Genomic DNA, 26,548 nt, shown 5'->3' with positions numbered 1-26,548 from the left:
TAAAACGGTTTATACCGGTTTCTGAAATCGGTTTTGAAAACGGTTTCAAGCCCTGGTTTAAGCACCTCCCAGGGTTGGTATTCTTCCTTTTTAAATTAGCCTATCAATTGCCCAGAGGTCTAATCTATCGATATATATATATATAAATAGCTGATCCCGTGCACTCAGTTGTCCATTAAAAATGCCAACTCTATATAATATGAATAATATGTTTTACATATTACCATGGCAACCATTTATATAAAAAACATTCCATCTGAAATCTCAAATTAATATATAAATGGTTGTCATGGTAATATGGACACACAGACAGGCAGACATACATTCATTTTTATATATATATCTAATATATACAATTTTCGTGTCAGAGTGTTAGTGATTGAACTCCTCCGAAATGGCTCGACCGATTTTGATCAAATTTTCTGTGTATATTTGGTAGGTTGGAGGAGGAGCTCAATAACAAACACTGTGACACGACATTATTATATATTAGATATACAAATCTACTTGATATGCTGTGACAGCATTGCTGTCGCACATTGTCCACGATCCGCCGCAGTCGGATTGATTATCAGGATTGCTGAAGTGCATTTACTGCTGCGAGTTACATCCAAAAGGATTTGAACAATCGCAATTTTTAAAGGATTGTCATTTTTTATGGGCAACAAAGTGCACGGGGTCAGCTAGTAGATATAAAATAATTTTATGACAGTTAAGCACCACACGTTCAGTGTTAAGTTCTATGGCATTATATTTTTTAAATCTATTTTATATTTTTATTATGCTAAGTCAACAAAAAGTTGGGTTACTATGTATATTTTGAAGTCAGAGGTTTTGATTATCACATATTAATACAAATAAACTTGAAATATGTAGATTGATATAGGTAGCTACCAATGGCCGTGAAGATGGCCCACCCAATTTCTCCCAAACCAATTTAACCTATATCAAAATTTAGCAAATAATTGGCAAGAATTAGCAAGTTAAGTTTTAGAATTTGCAAGTCGTTATTTTTAAGTACGGGACAAAAATAAAAAAAGGTGGGCCAACTTCACGTAGCCCACCTTTTTTCATTCACACGTTCGAAACTGGTATCAATCGATTCCTTATAATTAGCAAGTACTTGCAATTTAGGTTTAACAACTCTGCTAAAATATTTTTTTTACTTATTGTTATAAACTTATAACAATAAAAATATTATTTGTTTTACTAATTAACATTTCCATCGTAAGAAGTTAAAAAAAAAAATTAAAAAAATACACAAATACGTAATAACGTAAAAATATGTATGATATAAAACCGACTCCTGTCGATGGTTATATTAAAACCAGATGTTAAAATAAAGAATCTGTATGATTCTCCACACTTATAAGTACAGGAGAATAATATCAGATACAAATATTATAAATTACGCTATTACCTTCCTCCAGGTGTTCGGAGGGCTCTCGAGGTCGTGATTCGAGAATCAGATCAAATACACCGTACAATATATAACTCCATATAAAATTTACGCATATACCTTATATAATATGCCCAATGGATATGGAATATTACTTTAAAAACTTTACCTGATTCGCAGCTGTATTTGGATTGTACTGAGGCAGTTTTAGGTTATACAAAGTTATACTTTTAAAAAATACACAAGTCGAAATGAAGAACACACTGATTTTGACTCGTCATAAGAAGTCCAGTTGTCGCTCGTAGGATTCGGTATTTTGAAGGTAGTTGCTTTGCTGCTTGGTGCTCATGCACTGACTTAAGGGATGACACGGATCTATCGACCAGAGAGAGTAGGCGGTTTTATCAAAGGACTGTACCTTTCGCCAGTGACAATGATTTATTAGGTGTGACCGAATTCTATGAACGACCGTCTGGACGTTGTTTATTATTTTATAACATTTTAATTTTATTTTGTTATAATGGTATGTGAGCATATCATTACAACATTTTCATCGTAAGAAATTAATGATAAAACTTTATATTGATTTTGTAAAAATAAAATCTATAGTTTCCTATTCTTTATATTACCTATTCTAAGGTAGTGTGTATAAGTATAATAAAAATAAATAAAATAACACATGAAATTAACTTTTATTTAATAGTGAATACTTAGGTAATGAACACTTTTGAAATTATCTTTATTCAAATTATTTGTTTTTCTTAAGTAATTACTAAATTATTCTTAAACTATGATTGGTGCTTAATATAACTTTATTTAGCTTAATTAATATTTGATGTACATTATAATATGTGGCGTGATTAAAGTATTTTTATCGGATACATTTTTTACTAAGTCGTTGTGTTGTTTCCAAGATCTAGATAACCGTAAAACATATGTTAAATAATGCCCAGGCACATGGGCAATCCTGCAGTTAGTATATTATACCTAAAATAAATAAATTTAAAATATTTGATTAACTTAATTTACAAATTTCTATATCTCTTTATTTTAGTTTATCCAATAGTTAAACTTACTCATAATTTTCAAAATTCAACTTTTTTGGGCAGTTCTTGAAGGTAGCATTGAAAAACTTTCCCAGGACAGAATGATTAGTATATGATTTTTAAGGGTGCGCATTTATGTTGTTTCGCCACCGCAAGAGTCCATCCGACATATCGTTGGCTTTGGATTGGTATAACTCTTTAATATACCCTGAAGTGATTGTATACCTTCGGTATTTAATTTTCTGTTTTCATTTATAGTAAACATTATTACAGGAGAAGTTCTTTTTGTTGAGATTCTTGGGCAATTTTCAGAAGTACAGTTAAGTCCCTCCTCGTTACTTGGTTCATCTTTTAAGAGTTCATTAATAATCTTGGTAACATTACATTCGGCATTTATCAATTTTTATTTTTGAATGCTTGTGTCAGTTGGGAATATTTCCTTTAATAATATAGTCCTTTGTTTATATGTTTTGGCTGTAGATTTTATAAGATTAAAATATTTATACAATATTATTAGTCAAATATTATTATTCAAGTACTCAAAAATATTCACAAAATATTATCATTTCCCAATTACTGTGAGGACATTAACTACCAAGCCCGGATTATGATAATTTTAGGCCCGGGGCCAAATAGTAGTAATATATCCACTATCCATATTATGTTATAGGAAACGTACTACCTACCAGAGGCCCACTATATTGTTCGATATCCATTGTGGGGTCCAGGCCATGCCCGCCCCCCCCCCCCCCGTCACCCTTAAAACGGGCTTGATATCTATATAGTTATATATATATTATATAACTGACACATGCGTGTGCTTAAACATCGGACTACCTTCTCTATTCGTACACAGAAATATTGTTTTAATTTATTGTTATTTTTATATTATCTCTTACAGTCGACTGTTATACGCAATAACCACTTATCAACAGTGTATACCCGGCGATTTGGGTGCTGTAACACCGTACGACCAGCGCTATCGTCCAGCGACCAATTATTGCATTGATGCGTGACAACTGACAAGCAGTGCATCACCGCACCGAGGATATAACACGCCATCATGGTGCATACCGGAACTTGTGGCGACCGTCTACAACGAATATTGGTCGGCTATTTGCCCATACTGACATGGATGCCAAAGTACAAGAAATCGGACTTGCTGTACGATGCCGTGTCGGGTATCACTGTCGCGCTCACGCTGATGCCTCAATCTATAGCCTACGCGTCACTGGCGGGACTGGACCCACTTGTAAGTGCACTCATCGTGCGTGCTTGTACACAGCTGCAGGGTGATTTGACATCCGTGCTCACCTCTCTTATTTATCCAGTTATTAAAAAAACTTATTTTTAAAATGTTTTGGTGTACATTAAGACCAAAATATTATGTTCGAATGATTTTGTAACGTTTAAGAAGTAACTATATATCCTGTGCATAAAGCAGGCAGTACAAACATCGGGTTTTCAATTGATAACCTTCCATTTTAGATTCTTAGTGGACCGATGAATGTATTGGTTTTACAATGGTGTGTGTATTTCTTTTTTATGTCTCTCATTAACTTTTAGGACAGTAAAAATTCTTGGGTTTTCTTCAACAGCACTTTTTCTGATAGGAATGAGAATCTAGGTACCTAGTAGTTTGGGAAGTAAAAAGTAAAAACTACCCTGTAGTTTTCAAGCACCGGGAAAAACAAATAAAAAATTAAGGAAAAACGGGAATTTTTACGCAACACGGTTTTCAACAGTTTTGACAAAATACATTAAAATCACGAAAATGTGCAAATTGTTTTGAGCTAGAAATTCATAAAAATGTTCATAATAAGATGGTCTACTTTTATCAAAAGAAAAATGTCTACAGAAAAATTATCAATTTTATTGTAATCAAAAAATTATAAAATGTTTAATTTTTATAACTATAAGGATTGAAAATTAAAAAAAAAATTCTCATAAATAGGTCATACTGTAACTAAAAAATCTAAAAATATATAAACACAGTTATTTTATACAGACATTTTAAATTCAAATGTTCACATATCAATACATAGAATAACGATTTTAGTTATTTTTTTGTAATATTATTCGTAGATATATAAAACATTTAGAGTATATTATTATATATACAATGAAATTTTCAAATGTAATTTTGTAAAATAAATTTAACCTACTGTAGTAGATATACTAATGCCTAATACTAAAATTAATTACTTTAATCAAAATGATTTCATAAAACTAAAAATATACCTAATCAGTAATATTATAGGCTGAGCTGTATTATAAATATTACAGCTCAGAATCGTTTTTCTGTATACAATGATATTATATCATTGAATTCAAATTTAATATCATCCATTACAGTGACCTACTTGTGACCTATTGTACAGCAGAGTGACATCCACTAACCCGCGTTTTTACTTTTAATTATTCAGCATATGATTTTTTTTTAATAATGATATATCTAAATTATAACTCGAACAAGTAGATTCCCAGTTATTAAACATTATCTACCAAGGATAATATAATATAATATGTTATAATGCACATGTTAAAATAAATAATAGTATTATGTAATATTAATTAATTTATATTTAAGAAAAAAGTTAGATAAGCATTCAATAAAACTAGAAGGATAATGTTTATTGTTGGCTCTTTGTTTTTTTTAAATAAATATACAAATTATAGTAGGGTAACTATATTAATAAATTAGAAGTTTACAATTTGTAATAATTGTCTGAATAATAACTTATAAGAACATCACTAAACAAATGTTATATTTACATCTATTTAAATTTTTTTTAGACATTTTTTTATGAAGGTATGAAACCACTCTACTGTAAAGTAGGTGTAGACCTTAGACTGTAGAGAGTATCTCGTCATTGAGTAAGTCACTATTATGTATTTGTTAAATTTGAATTTAATGATAAATCATTGAATATGAAAAACGATACTAAATGAAGACGGTCTGCCAGCCTACATAATACTAATAGTATATTGTATGATATATTTATATTATTAATTAGTAATTAATTTCACTATTATTTTTCAATTAGAGAATATTTTTCCGATCTCTACACATTATTAAAATTTACTTTCGCTGCTTCGTTGACGTATTTTAGCTTTGTTGAAATTTGGCAAAATAACGTCTAAATACACACATTTATTGATAACTACTTAAGGGAGGTACCTTGTATTATATTTAAATATTTTCTTATACTGCGATGTGTTGATTACTATATGGATCGTTATATTTTTTGTTAGTTTGGATTGTATGCTGCATGCTTCGGTAGCGTGATGTACATAATATTTGGATCAGTACGTCAAATTACTATCGGCCCTACGTCCGTTATTGCGTTGCTCACTTTCAACTACGTCAATCCAGCGCTACCAGCCACGGCGGTTATCCTCTGTTTTGTGTCAGGAATGGTCGAGCTCGTCTGTGGACTTTTCCGCTTAGGTACAGCAAGTTTGTTATCAGTGAAACACGATCAAACCCAAATTTATTTCCATTCCATTTAACGGTGTGGTTAGTAACAATAATAGTAATTTATAACATCAAAAAAGTCATTTATTATTTTATTAGTTTAAATATCGTTTGAACGTTGATTAGGCGTCGTTGTATTAATGTCATTGCGAAATAAGTGAATATGCATAAACGTAATTCGTTTTAAGACCGATTAGAGGTTACGTTTCAATAGCATACATCAAATACAACGCGTACAGTAGTAATTTTCTTAATGCTCTAGCCCCTAATCGGGTGTATAAAATTACAAGGACATAGTTTAGAGCTATATAATTACGCATATAGAACAATTTTATTCATACCGACTCTATGAGGAATCCTATAAAATATTTTAATTTTTATTACACAGTATTTGACATTTTGACATGTAGAATTAATATAGACTGCATAAACTCTAAATTAAAATAAAACTCAATCCATAAAAGAAGCAAAATTGTATAAAAATAATCACAGTTATTATATGAAAGTGCTATACAAACAACAGTAAGTTGTAATATATGCAATGAATACTATCCCACGTTTATTTAACGATAAAGACAAATAACATAAATAATATTTATATAATACTTACATAGAAATCTATTTTCCAACGCATCCCAGATCATAAAACCGATAGATTATCTTCCTGGAGTCTAAACTGATTGGTTTTTATTTACTAACTTTTGAATGTTGAAGCAGTATACTCGTAAAAGTGAAAAGTTTCATGTAGCCGTTTCATTGTTTTAAAATTTAGTGTCGATGGATTTTTTTCAATTATTTTCTCAACACTCATTAAAGCCTGCCAAACAGCCTAACGCGATAATATAATATAAACTATTGAGTGTTTGGAAATTAATATTTTTGACTATAAATTCAAAAATGAAAAGGGAAAAATTTTTTTAAAATAAACATATTATAAATAGTGTTAGATTCTCCAGACTATGGATAATAGGTATACTAGTGCGTGGAACTTATTTAGTCCAACCTAATTTTGATTCTAACTTGTTAATAAAGTCTGAATCGGTTCTTGCTTCTCTCTTGTGTAGGATTCGTCGTGGAATTCGTATCGATGCCGGTGACTGGTGGATTCATATCGGCTGCAGCTCTTCTCATGGCTTCTTCACAATTAAAAGGATTATTCGGTATTTCTTTTCATGCCAAAAACTGTTTGGAAATGTGGATAAAGTTGGTTGAAAACATTGAACATTTTCGAATAGCAGACACCGCTATGGGACTGACGTGTATCTTCGTGCTGATAGGATTGAAGGTGAGTGTACATAACATAAATAGTGTAAACCAAACGTCAGTTTATACATCACGCCTCGTTTGTAGAGATTAAAATGCATAAAAGTCAATGCTAAAGGAATGAAAGCAAAATCTTATTCGGTGTTATTGTTTTTATTGAACACTGGGAGCAATGTACTCGTGGTCATCGTATCGTCGACCATCGCATATTTTTCAATCAGACAAGGCCAGTCACCATTAGTATTGACAGGTACTAGGTACATTTATATAGTTTAAATATTAAATAAAATATACAATTATCACCGTGCACAATATCTTATACTTATAGGTACCATAGCTAGTGGCATACCGCAATTTAGATTTCTGTTTTTGGACTACGAAAACGAAGACGAGAAGTTTACCTTTCTCGAAGGTTTGTCTAGGTTATGGCCTGGTGCAATAGTTGTACCGTTGGTGTCAATTTTAAGCACAGTGTCCGTCGCTAAAGCATTTAGTAAGTTAATTTGACTTTCAAATTTCAATATATCTATAGTAAATTTGAGAACAGTGCTTGTGTATGTTAAATTTTCTGGGGTGTCAGTTGTTCTGCCATAAACATAAGTGAAAATTTAGGGGGGGCTTGGGGGGGCTAACTCCCCCCCAAACTTAGCCGTACGCCCCCCCCCCCCCCAAAAAAAAAACCTAGGCCTTTGGTATCGTCAGTCGTCACATTCACTGGTCACTCACGCTACCTATTAGACTCTATCCATTTCACACATTTATGTTGTGTACCAAAGCAAGCTTAATATAGTTTTAGATTTAAAATAACACGTTATACATAATATTAACTAAAGCAATATTATTATACAGAAATTTTAAGTTTTAATAAAATGTAGGTATATTTGTTTAAAGATTGATCTAAAATGTTTCAAATAACACGTTATATACATATTTTAATTTTTAACTAAAACTATATGATAGAATATAGAGTAATAATTCTAAATTATAATAAAATGTATTATACATTTGTTTAAATATTGATTAAAAAAGTTTTGACCTGACTTGTTTAGTTGTGTGCTTTGTGTCTAATAGATTTTATAGATAAAAAATGTTAAATATGCCTGATGTGCATACAATCTGGTCAATTCGCATTCAATTGATGGAACATCGTAACCTAAAAATAGTTTAACAATAATTTAATCATTTTTTCTCCGTAGGCGGTGGAAGAGTCGTTGATGCATCACAAGAGATGATAGCTTTGGGATTCTGTAATATTTTTGGCTCCTTTATGGGATCTATGCCCGTTGCGGCTAGTATGTCCAGGTCTGCTCTTAACCATACAACAGGTGTCCGTACAACGTTAAGCTCAATATTTACAAGTAAATGGCCAACATTGAATCGCAAGTTTTACACACTGTTAACGTTTTAAAAACCTATTTTTAGCTATATTGGTCATGCTGTCGCTGTTCTTTTTGACACCACTTTTGCATTACATACCCAAGTCTAGTTTGTCCGCTGTACTCATATGTGCGGTGACTTCAATGTTTCGATACGACATGGCGATTTTGTTATGGAAAACAAATAGTAAGTACCTAACCGTTCATTTTTAATGTGAACTACATCATTGCAATTAAATTGTCTATATTTAATGCGAGTTATATATCTGCATGTGTGTCACAGCTAGTCTTAATTACCTTATATAAGACGTATAATTATTTAACATATTATTAGTTAAACAAATATTATATAAACGGTAAAATGTTTTGTTGTTTCCCGAACATTCAATCTTGTTTTTACATTTTAGTTATGAATATGAAACAATTTTAATGCATTCTGAAGTTTTTTATTGATTGAAAAATATTTAGTAATATCCAACTGTCCTAATTTTTTATATATTCAAGGTTAAAACTAAAACCACTGTACCGTGCGTGGTACTACCGTATTTAAGGTTTAATATACAATTCAACTTGAAGGTAACGTGTCATCAACATTTTATAACCTACTTATCAGCTATATACGGACCATAACTCAAATCGGTATAGTGGAAACCCAGCTTTAAGCGGATTATCATGACAAAAAATTACTATTCAAAGTTTAATTTTTATATAGTCATGCATATATGTAATGGTACTTGATATACTCAAATGAATCTAATTAAAAAAAAACTTTATAACTACTGCTTTACTGTAATAGCGATGAAGAAAATGACTGTCAAAAAACTTTACTCTAAACCGTAGACCTTATACTCAGATATACCTATGGTATAAGATATAAAGTGTATGTTCTGAACATAATTTTAACAATAAATTCAGTTTAATATTGATTAATTTGGAACATAATTTAATAATAAAATTATCGTTGTTATATAAAAAGTTTTGACTGTTATTAGTTTAGTACTTACATACCTACCTACCTATACATCTAATTAAAGTATTGTTATACTATACAATATACATATTGTGACTTTAGATGTATTATAATATCTTATGGCTAAACCATATACTATATAGGTAGTGAAATTTATTCTTTTATTTGTTAATTTCACAAACTTTATCATTCGAGGTAATAATGATTATATAAACATGATTTGAAGGGTTATAATAAATTTATTACATAAAGAAAATAAAGTATATTTTAAATTAATCAAAACTCAAAAATAATGCTGTTTATTATCCATTTATTAACTTTTCTCAATGTTATAATAAAAAGTCATACCTTTAATTGTTTTATTTTTATTCAATTTATTATTATACGTAAATTTACATAGAGGTAATATTATAAATTATAATGTTATATAAGTAATTAAAGCAACTTCAACGGCCGAGTAAAGAATTGAATTTACAAATTAAAATAATACTTGTACACAAGTATACAAATTTAATTTTGTGATTACAGTATTTATGTTACACCATAAGCTTATACTTTTATATGAGTAAAGTTATTACGAGGACATGATACATACACGTAGGTACTCTATATCCAATATATTATACTGCCTTCCAATTCGATAACAGGCCTTTAAACTCTAATTCCCCCCCTCCCTCATAGATGTCTCGACTTAGGCTTTATGGTATAAACGTTGCTCATAAGATAGCTAGATGGCCACGTGGTTATTATTACGTACCTACTCCGAATTTTAGAGCTATCTCTTTCGATTACCATGATGTCACCGTGATGGTGTGATATTTCAATAGTAATACCATATTAATTCTATAATATTATATTATTATCTTTTACAAATTTTCCGTGGTATTATATTGCTATAAAATTGTACGCTGAAACGTAAAACGTATGGTACTCATATAACACTTTAATTACATCACTGGTAGGTATACTGGCACGTGTAATGGGTCGCTTTATACTGTCCGACTTCCGTTTATATTAACAACATATGTACCCATACTTACCTACCAATAGGCAATATTGAATATAGTTTTAACCGGAACCGTCTTAATAATACCCAAAGTACACGTTAAGAGCACAATTATATATTATCTGATATATACCTAACAAAAATCATGTTGGGTTCTATTACACAGGACGTGATCTAATACCGTTCACCATCACATTCATCTCGTGTTTGATACTCGACGTCGAGATGGGACTCCTGGTCGGCATCTGTGTCGACTTGCTCTGCGTACTATATCGCAGCGCCAGACCATCGATTTCCATCGAAAAAGAAACTGTGAGTTCACACAAAGTATAAATCTTTTTCGTTTGTACTGCAAACCATTTTAAATTTTATCAACCCATCAATGCATGAGTTTATTTTTATTATATTATTATTATTATTATTATTTATTTCTATTTCAATTTTGTGTGATACTGATTCGCTAAAAAATAGTAAAAAGATAATCCTGGTCCAATACTCGAACAGTGAAGCCTAAGAGTTTAGTTTGTTCCATATTTATACTACAACATGCATATTTTACAAAAAAAACATTTGTAAAGATTACAAATAAAATAAATTGGGTAGTCTTTAGTAAACGATATATGTACCAATTTTTTTATCAACTACCATACAAATTACAATATAACATAATATACGCTATACCTATAGGTATCACTTATTTTTAATTTGTAGAGAAATAAACTAATAAAAATAATAATTCTAAGATTTTTAAATAAAAATTACTAAAATGCAAAATATAAATTTACCATTTGAAAGTAAAAAAACTCGAATAAATAATAATATTATTTTGAATAGAATCAATTTTAATTTTTTAATCCTTTTTTACAAAATACAATTACAATTTACAATGGTATACAATTTTGTGTTTTACATAATAATAATCAGAATTTTTCAATCGTTAAGACGAAACTCTGTTACAACATATTACCGCATCACATTGTATACCTATACTCAATTCGAACAACGAATTGATTTTTTTTAGAACTCGGGTCACGTGAAATGGGTGGTCAGGCCCAGCAGCGGTCTACTTTTCCCGGCGGTGGACTATATGCGACAGCGGATCATTGCCGAGATGTCATCTTCGGAACGTCCGAATAAACCGAATCTCATAATTGTGGATTGCGTGCATTTTGACAAAACCGACTTCACAGCCACCCAAGTAAGTATACTCGTCCTACAATTTGAATAATATAATAATTGTAATACCACCGTTGTAATTAGTGTTCCCTAACCTTTTTGGCATGGTAACTCACTTATTATGACTATCCAGATGACCCGGACGACCCTTAAAAAAACTTCTTGGATTATTGAAGTGCTTATGATATGCCACATTTTCCATGAAGGGTAGGTGCCGGATGTAGCAGTTTAGGTAATGGTGTATTTGCTGTGTCAAGCCATCTTTTTAAGTGTGTAAATATTAGTAGATTTTTTCTGTGATAAATTGAAGTGGGGAATTGGAGGATTGGGGAATCTGCTGAAGACAAATAAAAAAAAAATTAGACACGTTGATTTATGTTATGTGTGTGAGCAACGAGCGTCGTATTTTACTCTCTTTTTTATTTCTTTCAGGGAATCAAATCGTTGATGAACGAACTGAAATCCGAGTCATGTCAACTCGAACTGATGAACGCCAAGGAATGTGTAGCAGATATACTGGAAACCACACTGAACATTAAAATCTTGTCTATGGTTCCGCTTCAAGATTCTATTAAGAAATTAAATTTTAGTATGTACACATTTAGCTTTACAATATATTTCATATCTTAGTAAAATCAACGTTTCCACTGAAATCAAGTTTTTAAACTTGGTAAAATATGAACAAATCCATAAAGTACAATTTATTATATAATTTTATTTTATGTAAAGTCAACTACTATAATATTCACTTGACAATTAGTGTTAATTTATTAATTTGGCCTTATAATAAAGTATGAGAAAAACTATTGTTCGTACAAAATATATTACAGTATTATACATTCGTAGATAAATGCATTTAATATATATATATACTATATAGTGTATAACTTATTATGTGCAGTAGGAATACCCACTGTTTGTTTTCCTTTATAATTTAAGGTTTATAAATGTATAAGTATAATATTATAAATGCATAATTCAAATTAGAAACACAACTTGTTGCTATGTTATAAAATTAATTACACATAGGTATAAAAATTTAACACTTAAACCCTCAAATTTAAAATATTTTTATGATAATAAAAATAATATTAGGCTAATCTGTATAGAGTTTAAAAATGATATTTTTGGTGAAATGAAGGATGAAATATATCTATGTTCAGAGTTAGGAGTAATTAATTAAAACAAATGTAAAATGATCATAGCCTATATTATATAAGTGGTGAAACCCTTAAAATTTACTTGATTACAGGCTTGAATTATAATAAATATTATATTAATTATTTCATGTATTTTTAATTTGTGAAATGTTTTTATTTTTACAGTTCAACCTGATCTCAATGGAATTGAATCATTGACATTTCACGAGATGAAAATGAAAGATATCTGTGAACATAAAGCGTGATATTATTACTTAGTTGTACGTAATTTTACTTTTGTATACCTACTGGCTACTATACGTACCTATTTATAAATATTATGTGAGTTATTATATGTTTTTTACTACCTACTCTAAATTGTTAACTGTATATTTAGGTAAAATATTCTTAAGAATATTATTTATAAACATTAAACAATGTATATTATTATAAAATATTGTGAACAACTGAAATGAAGTTTTATTATTCTTTTATTGTTTTGATAGAATTAATATTAATAACACACGGATACATTAGTTTATTTTCAAATTATTATGGAGGCAACATGTTAACGTATAAAATAAAAGCCTGAAGTAAATTATAAATTGCCTAGATACTACTCTGTAATACATGGCTACTATCTCTAATCTCTATATAGTCATTAATAATAAAATAAACGTAACACGTTGTTTGATTTTTGGTTTTTATCACCGTTTAAGAATAATTTAAATGACGACTCAACCTGATTGTGAAATATTTAGTTTATTTATTCTAAAATAGGAAATTGATATTTTAAAATAAGTTTAAAATTTTAAAGAACCTAATCTATAAAATGGGAAATATTATTTATTTTGTACCTATGTGAAAATATTGGTTACTATTAACAATTAATTACACATTTGTTGCTTGTGGATCAATCTGTATATAATTTTAAACAAATTCTTTATTTTAAAAACTAAGGGATCCATTGTTTGAAATCTTTGGTAGGTACATTTTATATTATACGCGGAAAATAATATTAAACATATTCAACACATCCTAACTTATAGGCAGTGTTTGGCAAGTTCCTTATAAAAAGGAATTGGTTCCGGTTCTAGTTCCTTAAAAAAAAATAATATTAAATTTATAATAATATTATAAATTGTATAATATTATTTTATGTTAAATTAATAGACAGCAGACTACAACTGCTGCAGAATTCAATGTACAACAATATCGACGTTGCTATCTATCGGAATTTATATCATATGGACAAGTGATTCACATCGACAGTCTTCTAGAGCGCACCACACGAATAGAATACAATTCTTTCATCACCAGTCAATTTCACGTAGTTTATAGATACTCGAACAGTGAACACGCGTATAATATTACAATTTAATTAAATATTATTTAAAACTCAATTTTTTGATACATATAAAATAAAATATAATATTATTAGTTATTGCAACTGTGGAATATAGCAAACTCACGTTCTGCAGTTCTCGTTTGGCTTCGTTCATACTTCGTTTTAATATTATTATAAAGCCAAACCAGGGATCGCGTCTTTTCGTATGACGTAAAACATTTTTACTGATATAATAATATTTTATTTGTACCTGTTATATGAAGAAAGATGTATTAACTATTAACCCGTACCAAATTTAATTCGACATTATTTTATTGTTTCGTATTCTACATATTTTATTCCATTCTTATCTTATTTACGATGGTTGAGAACATTTTTTTCCTTCGTTGGCTTTTAGATACATAGGTATTTTTCGTTATTAAACTTACTGCCTAGCTCGCGACTCTCTCATTGCTGGCCACCCCTGTTATAAGGTGATCAACCCAATAATAAACTTTAAGCTGTTTTTTCTTGATATTTTAACTTTAAAGCGAGTTGTAACTTGTACGTGATTAAAATATTATAAAAATGCTCATAATTCCCTTCAAAATTAAAATTTCTAAAAAAAACTCCACCAAATTCACTGTGCCTGATATTAAAACTAAAGAAATCTAAATAAAACTTTGATATGTTACACTTGTCAGACGGAGACAATATACAATATTATGTATATAAGTCATCCTCTTAACGTAATTTAGTACTTATAAAAAAGTATTTCGGTTAACCTCTATAGTAGTTATGTATACAATATTATGTTCATTATAGGTAATATTGTGTCGAATATTATTTTATAATATTTATTGACGCGAGTACCGATGAAAATTATATGTGACGATTGGATTTATAATTCGAATGTAATTATTATTGATTACATATTATTTTATAAGCCATTATTATGATTAGATTTTATCTCATCATGATTGTTGATAACTGTAGTCAACTAAGATTAACTTCGTAGAATGTTAATTGTGAGTTATGAAATACAAAGAGACTTTATTCTTAACATATTAATTGCATTATTTTTTTATTGGTTTTTCATCTTTTAAAAGCTAAATGTTTTTCTAATTATATGCCGATTTCTCTTTAAATTAGCTAGGTATGTTCTTATACTTGGCGATTTATTAGTTATCTATTACTAATAACTTATTAGGTAGGTACTTATTAATGATTAATATTTATGAATTTCTGATACCTATCATTACAAGTACAACACAACTTTCAAAACATTATTTTTTCTGTGTATATTTTTCAAATATTAAATATTACATCGTCGTAGGTACCTAGTTACATTTTACACATTCTAATTCATAATTTAAGCCACTATACAGCCTAAAACAGATAATCGATAGTAATACATCATTTTGGCGATTACTTATGGAAAGACGAACAAATTAATACAATTTTACTTCGACTACATTACATTATGCTCATTGACGTAACTATAGTAGGTATTAAATAGTTACAGGGGTTGGAGTCATATACAACTGCAAAGATTGAAATAAGCTGGGGGTGGGGGGGGGGCATGTTGTCGAGTTCTTAACATTTTTAACTGACTTGGCCAGTTTCAAACTATGTTTAGAAAATCTCAGATTTCATATTGATTATTATATTATTAAATATGCGGAAAAATGCAAAATGAACTTTCCATTATTCAATTAATGTGATTTCACTATCATATTGAAAGTTTTGATCAACAGTACCTGCACGCCACAAAATAATTTAGTCGTGTTATCTGTCTCCTCTTTCTCTTTAACACAGCAAAATAAAAAAAATAATAATATAATAATGGTATAACTTTTAGACTTTAGTTTAGTTAGTGATACATGGTAAAGAATAACATATTATATCAAGCAGGAATTCAATACCAAAAATCTAATGTTTGTAATAGCTTAAATTTGAAGTTTCTAAAGCATTAAATGCATTTTTAATGTACTAAAACTAATAAATATTTATACACTATATATTATTTTATACAAATTTTTATCTGCTGATTACAAGTTTGGTTTACAGCATGTGGGTCACACAGTAAAAAAATATTGCGCTGATATCCTCTTAGGCTATTTATGATACTTATATATTGTTATATAAGTACATGACACATAATCCATACCTTCTAATAATTATTGTTGCACATGCCAACACCGTTTAACCGCTAGGATTATCCAGTGACAGTGTGACCCATACTGTGAATGTATACGGCATACAGCACTTGGGTGGTACATACTCCTTAAGTAAAGTAAAGAAAATAATTTATGTATATCGTTTAGCTGAAATTTATATGGATAGTGGATATCCATACTTAACATGACAAATATATTTTTCTTCCAATTTTTAGAAATCAATTAGCTCTAACTATAACATGGTTGTAAACAGTGGCGATTATTAGAGGGGGCGTGGAGGTCAGATTTCCTCCCATTGGCTTTAGAGTAGATAATCTTCCTTATTGTGTTTGATATGAATTTTGAATCAATTCAAATTATATTCATTGTTCCTTATTGTTAAATATTTTACTACCTACCTAAGTAAAAAGTTTTGAAGGGAGGGGATTTTCAAATTTCCCACTCCCATTTTATCCATGTAATTTTCTTTTTTTAATCCCCCCCCCCTTCAGAAATCATGTCCTACGCCACTGGTTGCAAATTTTTCTTGAACACAATGTTGGTATAACGTACTGTTAAGTGTTAATTATTTAAAAATGTATCGTAGAAAATTGAATTATCATTAAAAATCCAAATAATATGTACGTCCGACACATATTGTTCCTAACTTAAATAGTTTGAAAATTGATGAATTCATTATAATAGTCTTATATTAAAGCAAACAACACTAAATTGGTATTACTTAAGAGAACGTCACGCCCATAAAACAAATTGCCTTACAGTTTACACACAGTTACACAGGTTGAAAGAAGACGTGTATATAGGCAAGTAATCACTAATCACTAATAATAATTAGTAGGTCTCGGAAAATGCTAAAATTAATTTTTTTTTTTTGGGCTATTAGACTTATTTTGTAGTTTTAAAAGCATATTTATTAATTTTGCCATTTTTTAGAGCATATTATTTGATGATTAATGAAAAGTTTATTGTACAATATGAAATATTGACAATAAAAATGAAATTGTGAGTACCTAAAATAAAATAAAAATAAGTACCTACATATTTTCAAAATCTATTTGTTCACAAGTGCATGCATATTTAGTACTTTGAATTGCTTTAAATTCCGAGCCCTAGACAAATCAGTTACCTACCACATTTATAAATCATACAATATTGAATGTATTGTAAATATATAATAATATACTGTTCGTCGTATCGTTTTATACCGACATTAACAACTATCATTGGCCAATATAACAATATAAAATATATGAATATTATTTTTAACACGTCAAATAGTTATTATTTTTACTCAATCGATATTAACGTCATAAGATCATTTAAAAATGTTTCATTAATATTGGCAGCGTGTGTAAATTTACACAAAAAAATGTATTATCTCGTTTCGTCGAACTTCAGTGGAAAGTCAGTTTCGCGAGAATTAGCTTTATACTTACATTATTGAAGTGTGTCGATTTTCTGAACTCGGAAGCGATAAATCGTATTTCACATTCCCGGGACATGACCCCATGGTCCATTGTAAGACAATACATTGATAATGACTTAAATAATTGATGTGCTTATTTCGGACAATAACGAGATAAGAATTATATCAATACGAATAATTAGTGTAACGTATAATATATGTATGTTTGTTATGTAACTATGTTTATGATAAATTTTAATTAGGAGATCAAGGCTTTAACGTGTATTTGTATACTTGGTAAATATTTCCAACATGTTCCATTCAAAATAAACCAAACCCCTTTTAACATTAAAAATTCGATGTTAGTTTAGCAGTATAATAATAATACAAGTTATATAAATAAATGTATAATATTATAAATAAAATAAGTAAAATCCACAGATTTCGAAGGAATATAATAAAAAAAATATTCTATACTGCTGTGCATAATATTAAAATAGTATCTATGTAACATATCATACAGTCTGTTTTATCGCGTAGTTTTATAAATTACTAAACTATTCATTTTAATATTCACGTTGGAAACACGGAAACACACATTTCAGATCAGCATCAGCTGATTTTTAATATAAAAATAAAAAATAATTGGGTATCCTCAAATCCGTTTCCTCCGGTGACAGGATTATCAATTTATTAAAATGTATGGAAAATATTTTATATCACACTAAATGATTGAGCTATATTCCAAGTTCTAGCTGCAGATATTACAATATAGGTAAATGATATTTGGTACTAATATAATGTTCGAAAAAACAGAGCAAAGACATATAATTGTCATTATTGATGAACCTACTAAATTCAATATGCTATCAGAATTAATAAACATTACATTTTGAGATTGAATCATTATATAAAAAAGTGTACGTAAAAAAACACACACATCGTTGCAAAATCAATACATCATTCATCTGCACTCTGTTCGGAATCTTAAAGAATTCCAAGATTCCCTAACAGTACATAAGATACATTCTGCATCGATGAGCGCTACAGTACACCAAATACAAACCGAAATACGAATCCTCGTTAAATATTAAATTATAATATATTATTTTACCTATACGCGTATATAGGTATACTTATAATATTTTATCAATAATAATGGATTTGAAGAAAATAAAACGGCCCGAAATCTTAACGCATAAAGAACATAGTATTATCGTGTGCTGGCCAGAATAATAACAATTCGGCACCGCCGTTGTCTGGGAAATATTTGTATTTTTCGACGACAGCCTAGGACGATTTTTTAGTTTTGCGTTCATAACATTTTGCATTTCTGAATAGCAAGCACGTACAGTTTTCCACACCATCATGCAACGAGAATACAATGACGAGATCTTTAGGGAATATTTCAACGTTTCCGTGATGGACGTAGTCGCAGCCCTCGTGGCCAACATTGAATTTGAGGCGTAAGACTCGGCTGGCGGGATTTCCACATAACGAAAACCTGAGAGTATCTGTGGACCGTACCGTGGCGATCCTGATACTTTTCGGCAGTTTTCGTTCTGGCACGCCGAGCAGTCACGCACTGCCGGACACTGAAACCTTGGAACGGTCTCCGCGGGTCCGCCGGTGATGCAGAAGTTCGTGTTCCTAGCTCAAATATATAGCCCCATAGCTCACCCGTCGTGTTCGGAAGTCTCCGCCGTTACGAGTCATGTTTTGTTGCACGCGCCGCGATCGTCTCGCACTGCGGCTAGCTGCCACCGCCGCAGTCGGGCGCTTGTCGAATCCGCCAGATGATGGACTCAAGTGTCGACAACCGCGCTCGAGCTCGAAACGCCGTCGAGTCCGTCTCATATTTCTGTGGGGTTGACCTGCAAAGAACGTATAGGGCGACTTACCGCCCGGACACAATGTGCTCTTTCACGTACCACTCCCCCGTTTTGCCGCTGTCTCATCTGGCGTTCTTCAGCCGATGTGCAGGGAAGGGATTCTGCTGGCCGTTATTCTCATCGGTGGCCTCAACAGTAGAATAGGCGTCCGGCCTGTTTTATACCTACCCACGCCGTGAACACGTAGCTGCTCCACGCGTGTCCACGACGCGAATGTGCGCCTGTCTGCCGCTCGACTACCGGAACAACAGACGTCGTGCAGTCCAGACATCCGGTTTCCCCGCTCTTCGCCGACATTCTGTCCAGCCGCATCCCGGTGCAGTCTGTTTGTTCGTTTCCGTGGTTCGCATGGTCGCCGAGCTCTCGAAGTGCAGCTCGTCCACGCTGCGGTCCGGACTGTCTGCAGGGCTGCACCCCGGAAAACCCGCGCTTACCATCAACATGACGTAGTTGCTAAAATCATCTCCGTCGAACTCCTTCTCTCCGTCGTCCATGACTTCGGATTCATAATCTGTAGAGTAAAGAAGTTCAATTTTAGCCACGAGAGCTGCGACCACGTCCATCATGGAAACGTTGAAATAGTTCTTGCAGATCTCGTCATCGTACTCTCGTTTAATGATGATGTGGAAACCTGTATGTGTTTGCTAATCGGAAATGCAAAATGTCATGAACTGTTAAATAAAAAAACTGTTTATATATTATTATAACATTTGCTAATAATGTGATAAAGTTACTTATTATGTTAATATTGTGTTTTTTTTTTCATGTTAAGAAATATATTTTTAGTTTTATTTATTTCAACACAATAGGTAATGTTCCTCACTGAACATGCTCGTATGAATTAAGTATTAACTAACAGTGTTTTTGTTAAGTTACAAACCTCAATAAAATATATTGAGGTTTTGGTCACGTAAACATTGAACGTATAGTTGTTTGCCGATACTATAATAATAAAAATAATAATAATTCTATTTTTTTTTGGCCAAGAAATTACAATTTTCAGTAAGAAAATAAATATAGTATAGATAAATGGCCCATCTCACCATTGAGGATAAACTCTATACTAGAGTACAATTAAATAGATACAATTTAAGAGTACATTATACACACAACACATTTTATATTTCCATAAAAACTGCGTCATATGGATCGCATAAAAAATGTAGGAATTTACACGTTTGAACACTAAAATGTAATGGACTAACCAAGGGACAAAAAAATCTTATTGAAGGACCATTATTTATTTTTATTTATATTTATTTTTTAAGGACACATTGATTTATTAGATATTTAGTTATTGTTCACGAAACCTAGTATCAGTCTAAACTCTAAAGGTAGGTATTATTTATTATATTCAGATAATTTTTACAAAATATAAATTACAAATGTTGTTACCTGCTTATAATATTGATAGGTATCTAAAATTTCAAATCATCAAGATAGTCTTCATTGATTCCTAAACGGAACTATGATCCTTTGTAAACAAAGTTAAAAATAGCAGGTAAGTGGATGTCGCTCTGCTGTACAGTAGGTTACAAGTGGGTCAATGTATAATGGATTGTATTAAACTTGAATTCAATGATATAATATCATTGTATAAGAAAAACGATTCTGAGCGGAGACGGTTTGTCAATCTGGATTTTGTATATTGTTATTATTAATTATTATAGCCTAAGCTGTTAGTTGAATTAATATTATAATAATATTATTATTATTTTTTATTCGTTGCTCAGGCGATAAACAAAGGGTTAGAAATTAAAATCTCATTTTTAGTGTTTTTCGTAATTTGTTGGTAGTTTTTCGTGTGGTATTAAATAACTATTGAGAAAATGATCTTTCTAAAGTACCATCTTGATCCAATTTGCTAAAATATAAGGTACTATAAGTTGAAATCGAAGCACTCCTTTTGATAGAAATTTTGTATACAGGATAAAAAAAATAAAAATAAAAATAAACACCATTGTAAAACCACTAGCTTCCTCGCTCTGCTCAAAATCTAAAAACTCATATATCTACTAGGCACTTATTTGTTCTAATTTAAATGTATACTCATATCAATGTTTTCTTATAAATTTAAAATAAAAAGGATGGTTTTCTTTAAAAAAAAATTGAATAAAATAGGCCACTTATAAAATTATACGAAAACTTAACTATTAACTGAATAACTCTCTGTAGATATAAACAGTATATTTACAGCATATTTAAAAAAAACCAATAACTAATGTTGGAATAAATCCATTATAAAAAGAAAAGTGAGGGTAAACATGATTGGTGAATCATCGTGTATTATATATTTATATTATCATAATATATAGCTAATAATAGTTTAAAATGTATAACCAGATGTTATAAAATAGGAATATAACGTAATAAAATGACATTTTTAATGGCATGTTTCCGTGTTAGAGACGATAATGTACCGCATCCGTAACGACACACGATAATAACAATATAGACAATTGCGTCATCCTTTTCTAAAAATACGCGTTTGAGGAGATACTAACAAGTATTTTTTTATTGGTGTAAATAGATACATAATATGGTAATATTCGTATAATAATTATTTTTATTGCTGTATCGTTATCATTTTTATACTAATAATGGACGGTAATATTGAGGAACAGGAAACTACGACATAGCTAGGCGTTTTGTGGTGGAACTATGATCAGGAAGAATATTGATCGTTTTACGAGTGGTTTTCACGTGCCGGGCCACGCGCTTTGTATAAATGTATAATACTATAATAGTATAATACATCTTCTTGTTCGACGTCCGGAATTCAAAAGGTACATGAATAACACGTCGTAACGTTAAATGCAAGCACCGTACCTATATATTAATGATCGTATATTATATTCACTTAAACACGCGATATAATATTATGCGTGAATATTACATTAACCCAACGTGGGACTGAAAACACTGAAATGACACATTTTAATTGCATAGCGTTATATATTTTCAAAATATAGCTGGTCCGTTTTTGTCTGAATATTTCTTTTTTGTCGGTATTACGCAACACTGGTATAATTCGATAGCGGATTGAGTAGGTATACGCCTATACCGATAGTTTTTTAAGAAAAAAAAAATATTTGAACCAAAATAAACTGTATTCACACGTTTCACAGTCGACTTTTAAACACTAATATTTATTCGTCCCGAAGCTATTACTATATTATTATATTTACACGTCGTCTTCCCAGACACTTATAAATATTAAAACCTATTACACAAAATATAAAAATTCAAAACGGGAAATATTAAGTATCAGCCCAGATAAAAAAATATCAACATTTTTATCAATTATTTTTTTCTCATTTTTGCCTATTATACACTATGACTATGATCTTATAATATGTGTGTGAATTATTTTTTTTTCTTAAAAGATACAATAACAAATAAAATTCATAGTAAGTGAAAGTATATTTATTAATTTCGTATAGGTATTGTTATTGTGCTGGTTAGGTACTTAATAAAAAAAATTTTGTAAATTTACTTTTACTTGAGCTAAAAAAACAAAAATGTTTAGTCATGATTTTATTACTTTTAGGACTGGGTCGGGGGTAAAGTAAATAATTCCCCAACACTTCAAAATAAAAAGAAAAGAAACCAAAAAAAATGAAAGAACATCTGGAATTTATACGTAAAATCAGTTTTCCATTAAATCAGTAATTAGGTAGCATTTTCTAGAAATTATGCATAATATTTGAAAATATTTTAGGTTTTACTGTACTACTATTGTCTATTATGGACATTTGGAATTTGAAATTGTCTTAAAGTTTCTTTCTGGTTTATATAATAATATATGAATACATTTTTGTTTTGAGTAAAAAACCTTGACAATATAAACTACGATTTTCCTCTTGAGTTATCCAAATTAAAAATATTGAAAAGACATGGTCACAATTTTAATTAGTAAAATATGAGTAAACAATTAATTACATTTTGAATTATAACACCTGATGTTTGAAAATGTAATACAAGATATCTACATTTTAAGTTTTTTTACTAGAAAATATTACTAAAAATATTTTAGCATAATAAGACACATGCATTTTTTTTGGGCGATTGAAATGGCGACGACATATTTTTAGTCCACAAATGACGAATACAGAATAAGTACCAACTCATTTTTTTTTTTTTTCAATGATTAGCTAACCATATTCAATGAATGCATGCAAAGTACCTACAGTATGTGTACTGTACTACAGTGTAGGTATACCTATAGCTCCAAGGCTGGGAATTAATGAGTTAAAAAGTTAAAAAGTAAATTTTATTTTAACTTTTTAACCTAACTAGTTACTTTTGGCTTTTCATTAAGTTAACTGTTAACTTACTAAATTTCTTTCTTAATTAACGTGAAATTAACGCGTTAATTTTTAATTTTAAGAAGTAAGCTAAGTTAATTTATTTTGTTTTTAATTTAATTATATTTCACTATTTCAGTCTATTTCGTTTTCATGTCAAAAAATATGTATCGTAAATTGTTTAAAGTTAAAAAATTATATCATTCGAATCTAACTTATATGGAAATACTGTATGAAGTATAAACACTATATCTTATAATTTAGTTTTGGTTGGAAAAAAATTAAATACGCTAGCGTTGTATAAACAAATTAACTTTTTTTTAACTTAATACAAAGTTAACAAAAAGTGTGAATTAACTTTTAACTTTTTGTTATTAGTGCATATTATCTTAACTTAACTGAGTTAAAAAAATCATTAACTTGCCCAACCTTGTGACTATAAGAATACAATACATTGTAGAATTAATTATAATTATTTACATTATAATATAGAACTTTAATTATAAATTATAATGTATTTATAATCAATGATATTATACCAACCTAAAATATAAAGATAATTATATTGAGTAACTATACCAAAAATTGATCTTATAAACGTGAAAAAGAGAAATCGCAAGACTGATTATAGTTTCATTGCGCTCAAACAATAATCTAAAATTAAATTTGAAAGGTTATGTACCTAGTATGCACGCATCATATTATTTTTATACAATTATTATAAACGTATTTTTCATTAAAAATGATTCAACTATCAACGTGATTAATAATAATAATTTATAATACGCTTATAATAATTTGTTATGATACAATCTTTCACCAACACTAATTTATAGGATGCAGTATCTGAAGTTGATAATTAGTGAAGAAAGATTTTTTTTATAAACTTAATCTTAAGACAACCATTGATGAGATATCATTCACTTAACTGTTAAATGGTAATGTAATATGTCTATAAATAGCTCAAACAGAGTCAAAACATTTTTAAATTTATACTATGTATAGGAAATACTAATATAAACATTGGTAAAAATATCAAGTAGGTATTCGTTTTTGAGTTACAATAACACAATAATATAGTTTGATGAGAACTTATGTCGTTATTTTATGCATAAATTCAAACTTATGTAGGTAATAAATGTCCAATTTTGACTAATTTTAAACTTAAGACGCTCAAAAAAAATATTTGTAGAATTACGCTCAACTTTATTTTATTAATTCCAATTATAACGGCTTATGAGGAACTTTATATTAAATTGTCGTACCTTAGGTATGAATATTAAAAATGTTATGAATTCTGAACTATCTACAAAAATATATTCCACATGTTCGTTATTTATTGTTATATTTTATCCTAGTGATATTTTATTCAGTATGTACCATTTAAACATGTGTGCTACTGTGCTGTCTCCGTCGTACGAATATACACCATGGTAAATACGCCTTCAGCATATTAACAAATTTTGTGGTTCTAGTTTTAATATGAGAGTGAACTACAACGAATTTATAGAAACATCAAATTAAAAGAATGTTATCCAGGGAATCTCGTATGATTTAATTGTAAAGTCAGTTATAACTGATGATTTGCGTTTCTATGAGTAGGTACTTGAACATAACAATTTTAAAATGATCATTACTAGCATTATAATTTAATTACCAATAAAAGCCTAGTATATTATATTCTCTAGATAATATTATTACCTTTAAGTTTGATATTAATAGAGTAATAGCAATTATTTACTCTTGTATTTAAACTAAAAGTTAACATTTTTGAATAAATGATGGATAAGGCAAGTTATTCATGTTAAATAATTAACAACATAATACATTGACGATGTTATAAGCCGTTGCACGACACGTTTGATACGATGCATTGATGGGACAACACACTATATTATGTACATATAGTTTACACAATAGCGCCATTAGCGTTAAGCCATAATATTTTGTAACTAAAGTAATAACCATCAACGTAATAAAGTATTATTATTACTTATTACATTATTGTGGTAATAGCCGATCGTTTGTATCAATATTGCATACACTAAACGCCGTGTTAAATTCAAAACTATTAGGTGGCAAACATCTTAAATCTAAAATATATAGGTACCTACCTATATTTAATGATATTTTTTATAAGCCTTCTCTCTGTGGTTTTAATAACTTTAACCATCATATATTATAAATTATTATATTGCCTTAAATGTTTTTTTTTTTTTTTAATTGATAAATTTATAAATCAAGATCATGTGCTAAAGGGGTGAGATTTGGCTTGATTATATTCTGCATGATAAATTTAAGTAACTCTACTTTGACATTTTTTAAAATTATTTAATAAATTTGTTTAATTATTCTAAATAAATTACTTAATAATTAGGTATGAATGTTTCTGAACTATTTTTTTGTTATGACACATTTAGTAGTACTGTTTTAAGCTCTTTTTTCTACTAAATATTGTTTATACAAACACATAAAAATCCACATCATTATGAAATCAATAGAAAAAAACTTTAGGAGAAAGTAGCATGCTACTGCATAAAAACTCTGCAAGAAAATTTGAAAATGCATGGGTACATTTTTTTTT

General features: G+C 29.6%; 1 protein-coding gene across 12 annotated transcripts in view; it reads left to right on the top strand.

Moving 5' to 3' along the window:
• LOC100165717 (sodium-independent sulfate anion transporter) overlaps positions 1 to 13,315 on the top strand; it is a 69,174-nt gene extending 55,859 nt beyond the window's left edge. For 10 of the 12 annotated variants that reach the window (XM_029487857.1, XM_016804491.2, XM_029487856.1 and 7 more), the window contains 11 exons: positions 3,347 to 3,697; positions 5,701 to 5,896; positions 6,988 to 7,208; positions 7,274 to 7,436; positions 7,515 to 7,679; positions 8,383 to 8,544; positions 8,609 to 8,749; positions 10,705 to 10,850; positions 11,560 to 11,736; positions 12,147 to 12,303; positions 13,040 to 13,315. In XM_029487857.1, the coding sequence (XP_029343717.1) occupies positions 3,509 to 3,697; positions 5,701 to 5,896; positions 6,988 to 7,208; positions 7,274 to 7,436; positions 7,515 to 7,679; positions 8,383 to 8,544; positions 8,609 to 8,749; positions 10,705 to 10,850; positions 11,560 to 11,736; positions 12,147 to 12,303; positions 13,040 to 13,119 (1,797 nt within the window). In that variant the 5' untranslated portion in view covers positions 3,347 to 3,508 and the 3' untranslated portion in view covers positions 13,120 to 13,315. Of the gene's footprint in view, positions 1 to 2,425; positions 2,765 to 2,798; positions 2,820 to 3,346; positions 3,698 to 5,700; positions 5,897 to 6,987; positions 7,209 to 7,273; positions 7,437 to 7,514; positions 7,680 to 8,382; positions 8,545 to 8,608; positions 8,750 to 10,704; positions 10,851 to 11,559; positions 11,737 to 12,146; positions 12,304 to 13,039 lie in introns of those variants that run through there. The other 2 variants (XM_016804490.2, XM_008185023.3) reach the window with 2 other exon arrangements.
• Positions 13,316 to 26,548: the final 13,233 nt, after the last annotated feature.

Source organism: Acyrthosiphon pisum, chromosome A1, assembly GCF_005508785.2.
Source record: "Acyrthosiphon pisum isolate AL4f chromosome A1, pea_aphid_22Mar2018_4r6ur, whole genome shotgun sequence".
NCBI lineage: Eukaryota > Metazoa > Arthropoda > Insecta > Hemiptera > Aphididae > Acyrthosiphon > Acyrthosiphon pisum.
This window is presented reverse-complemented; position numbering and strand designations above follow the sequence as displayed.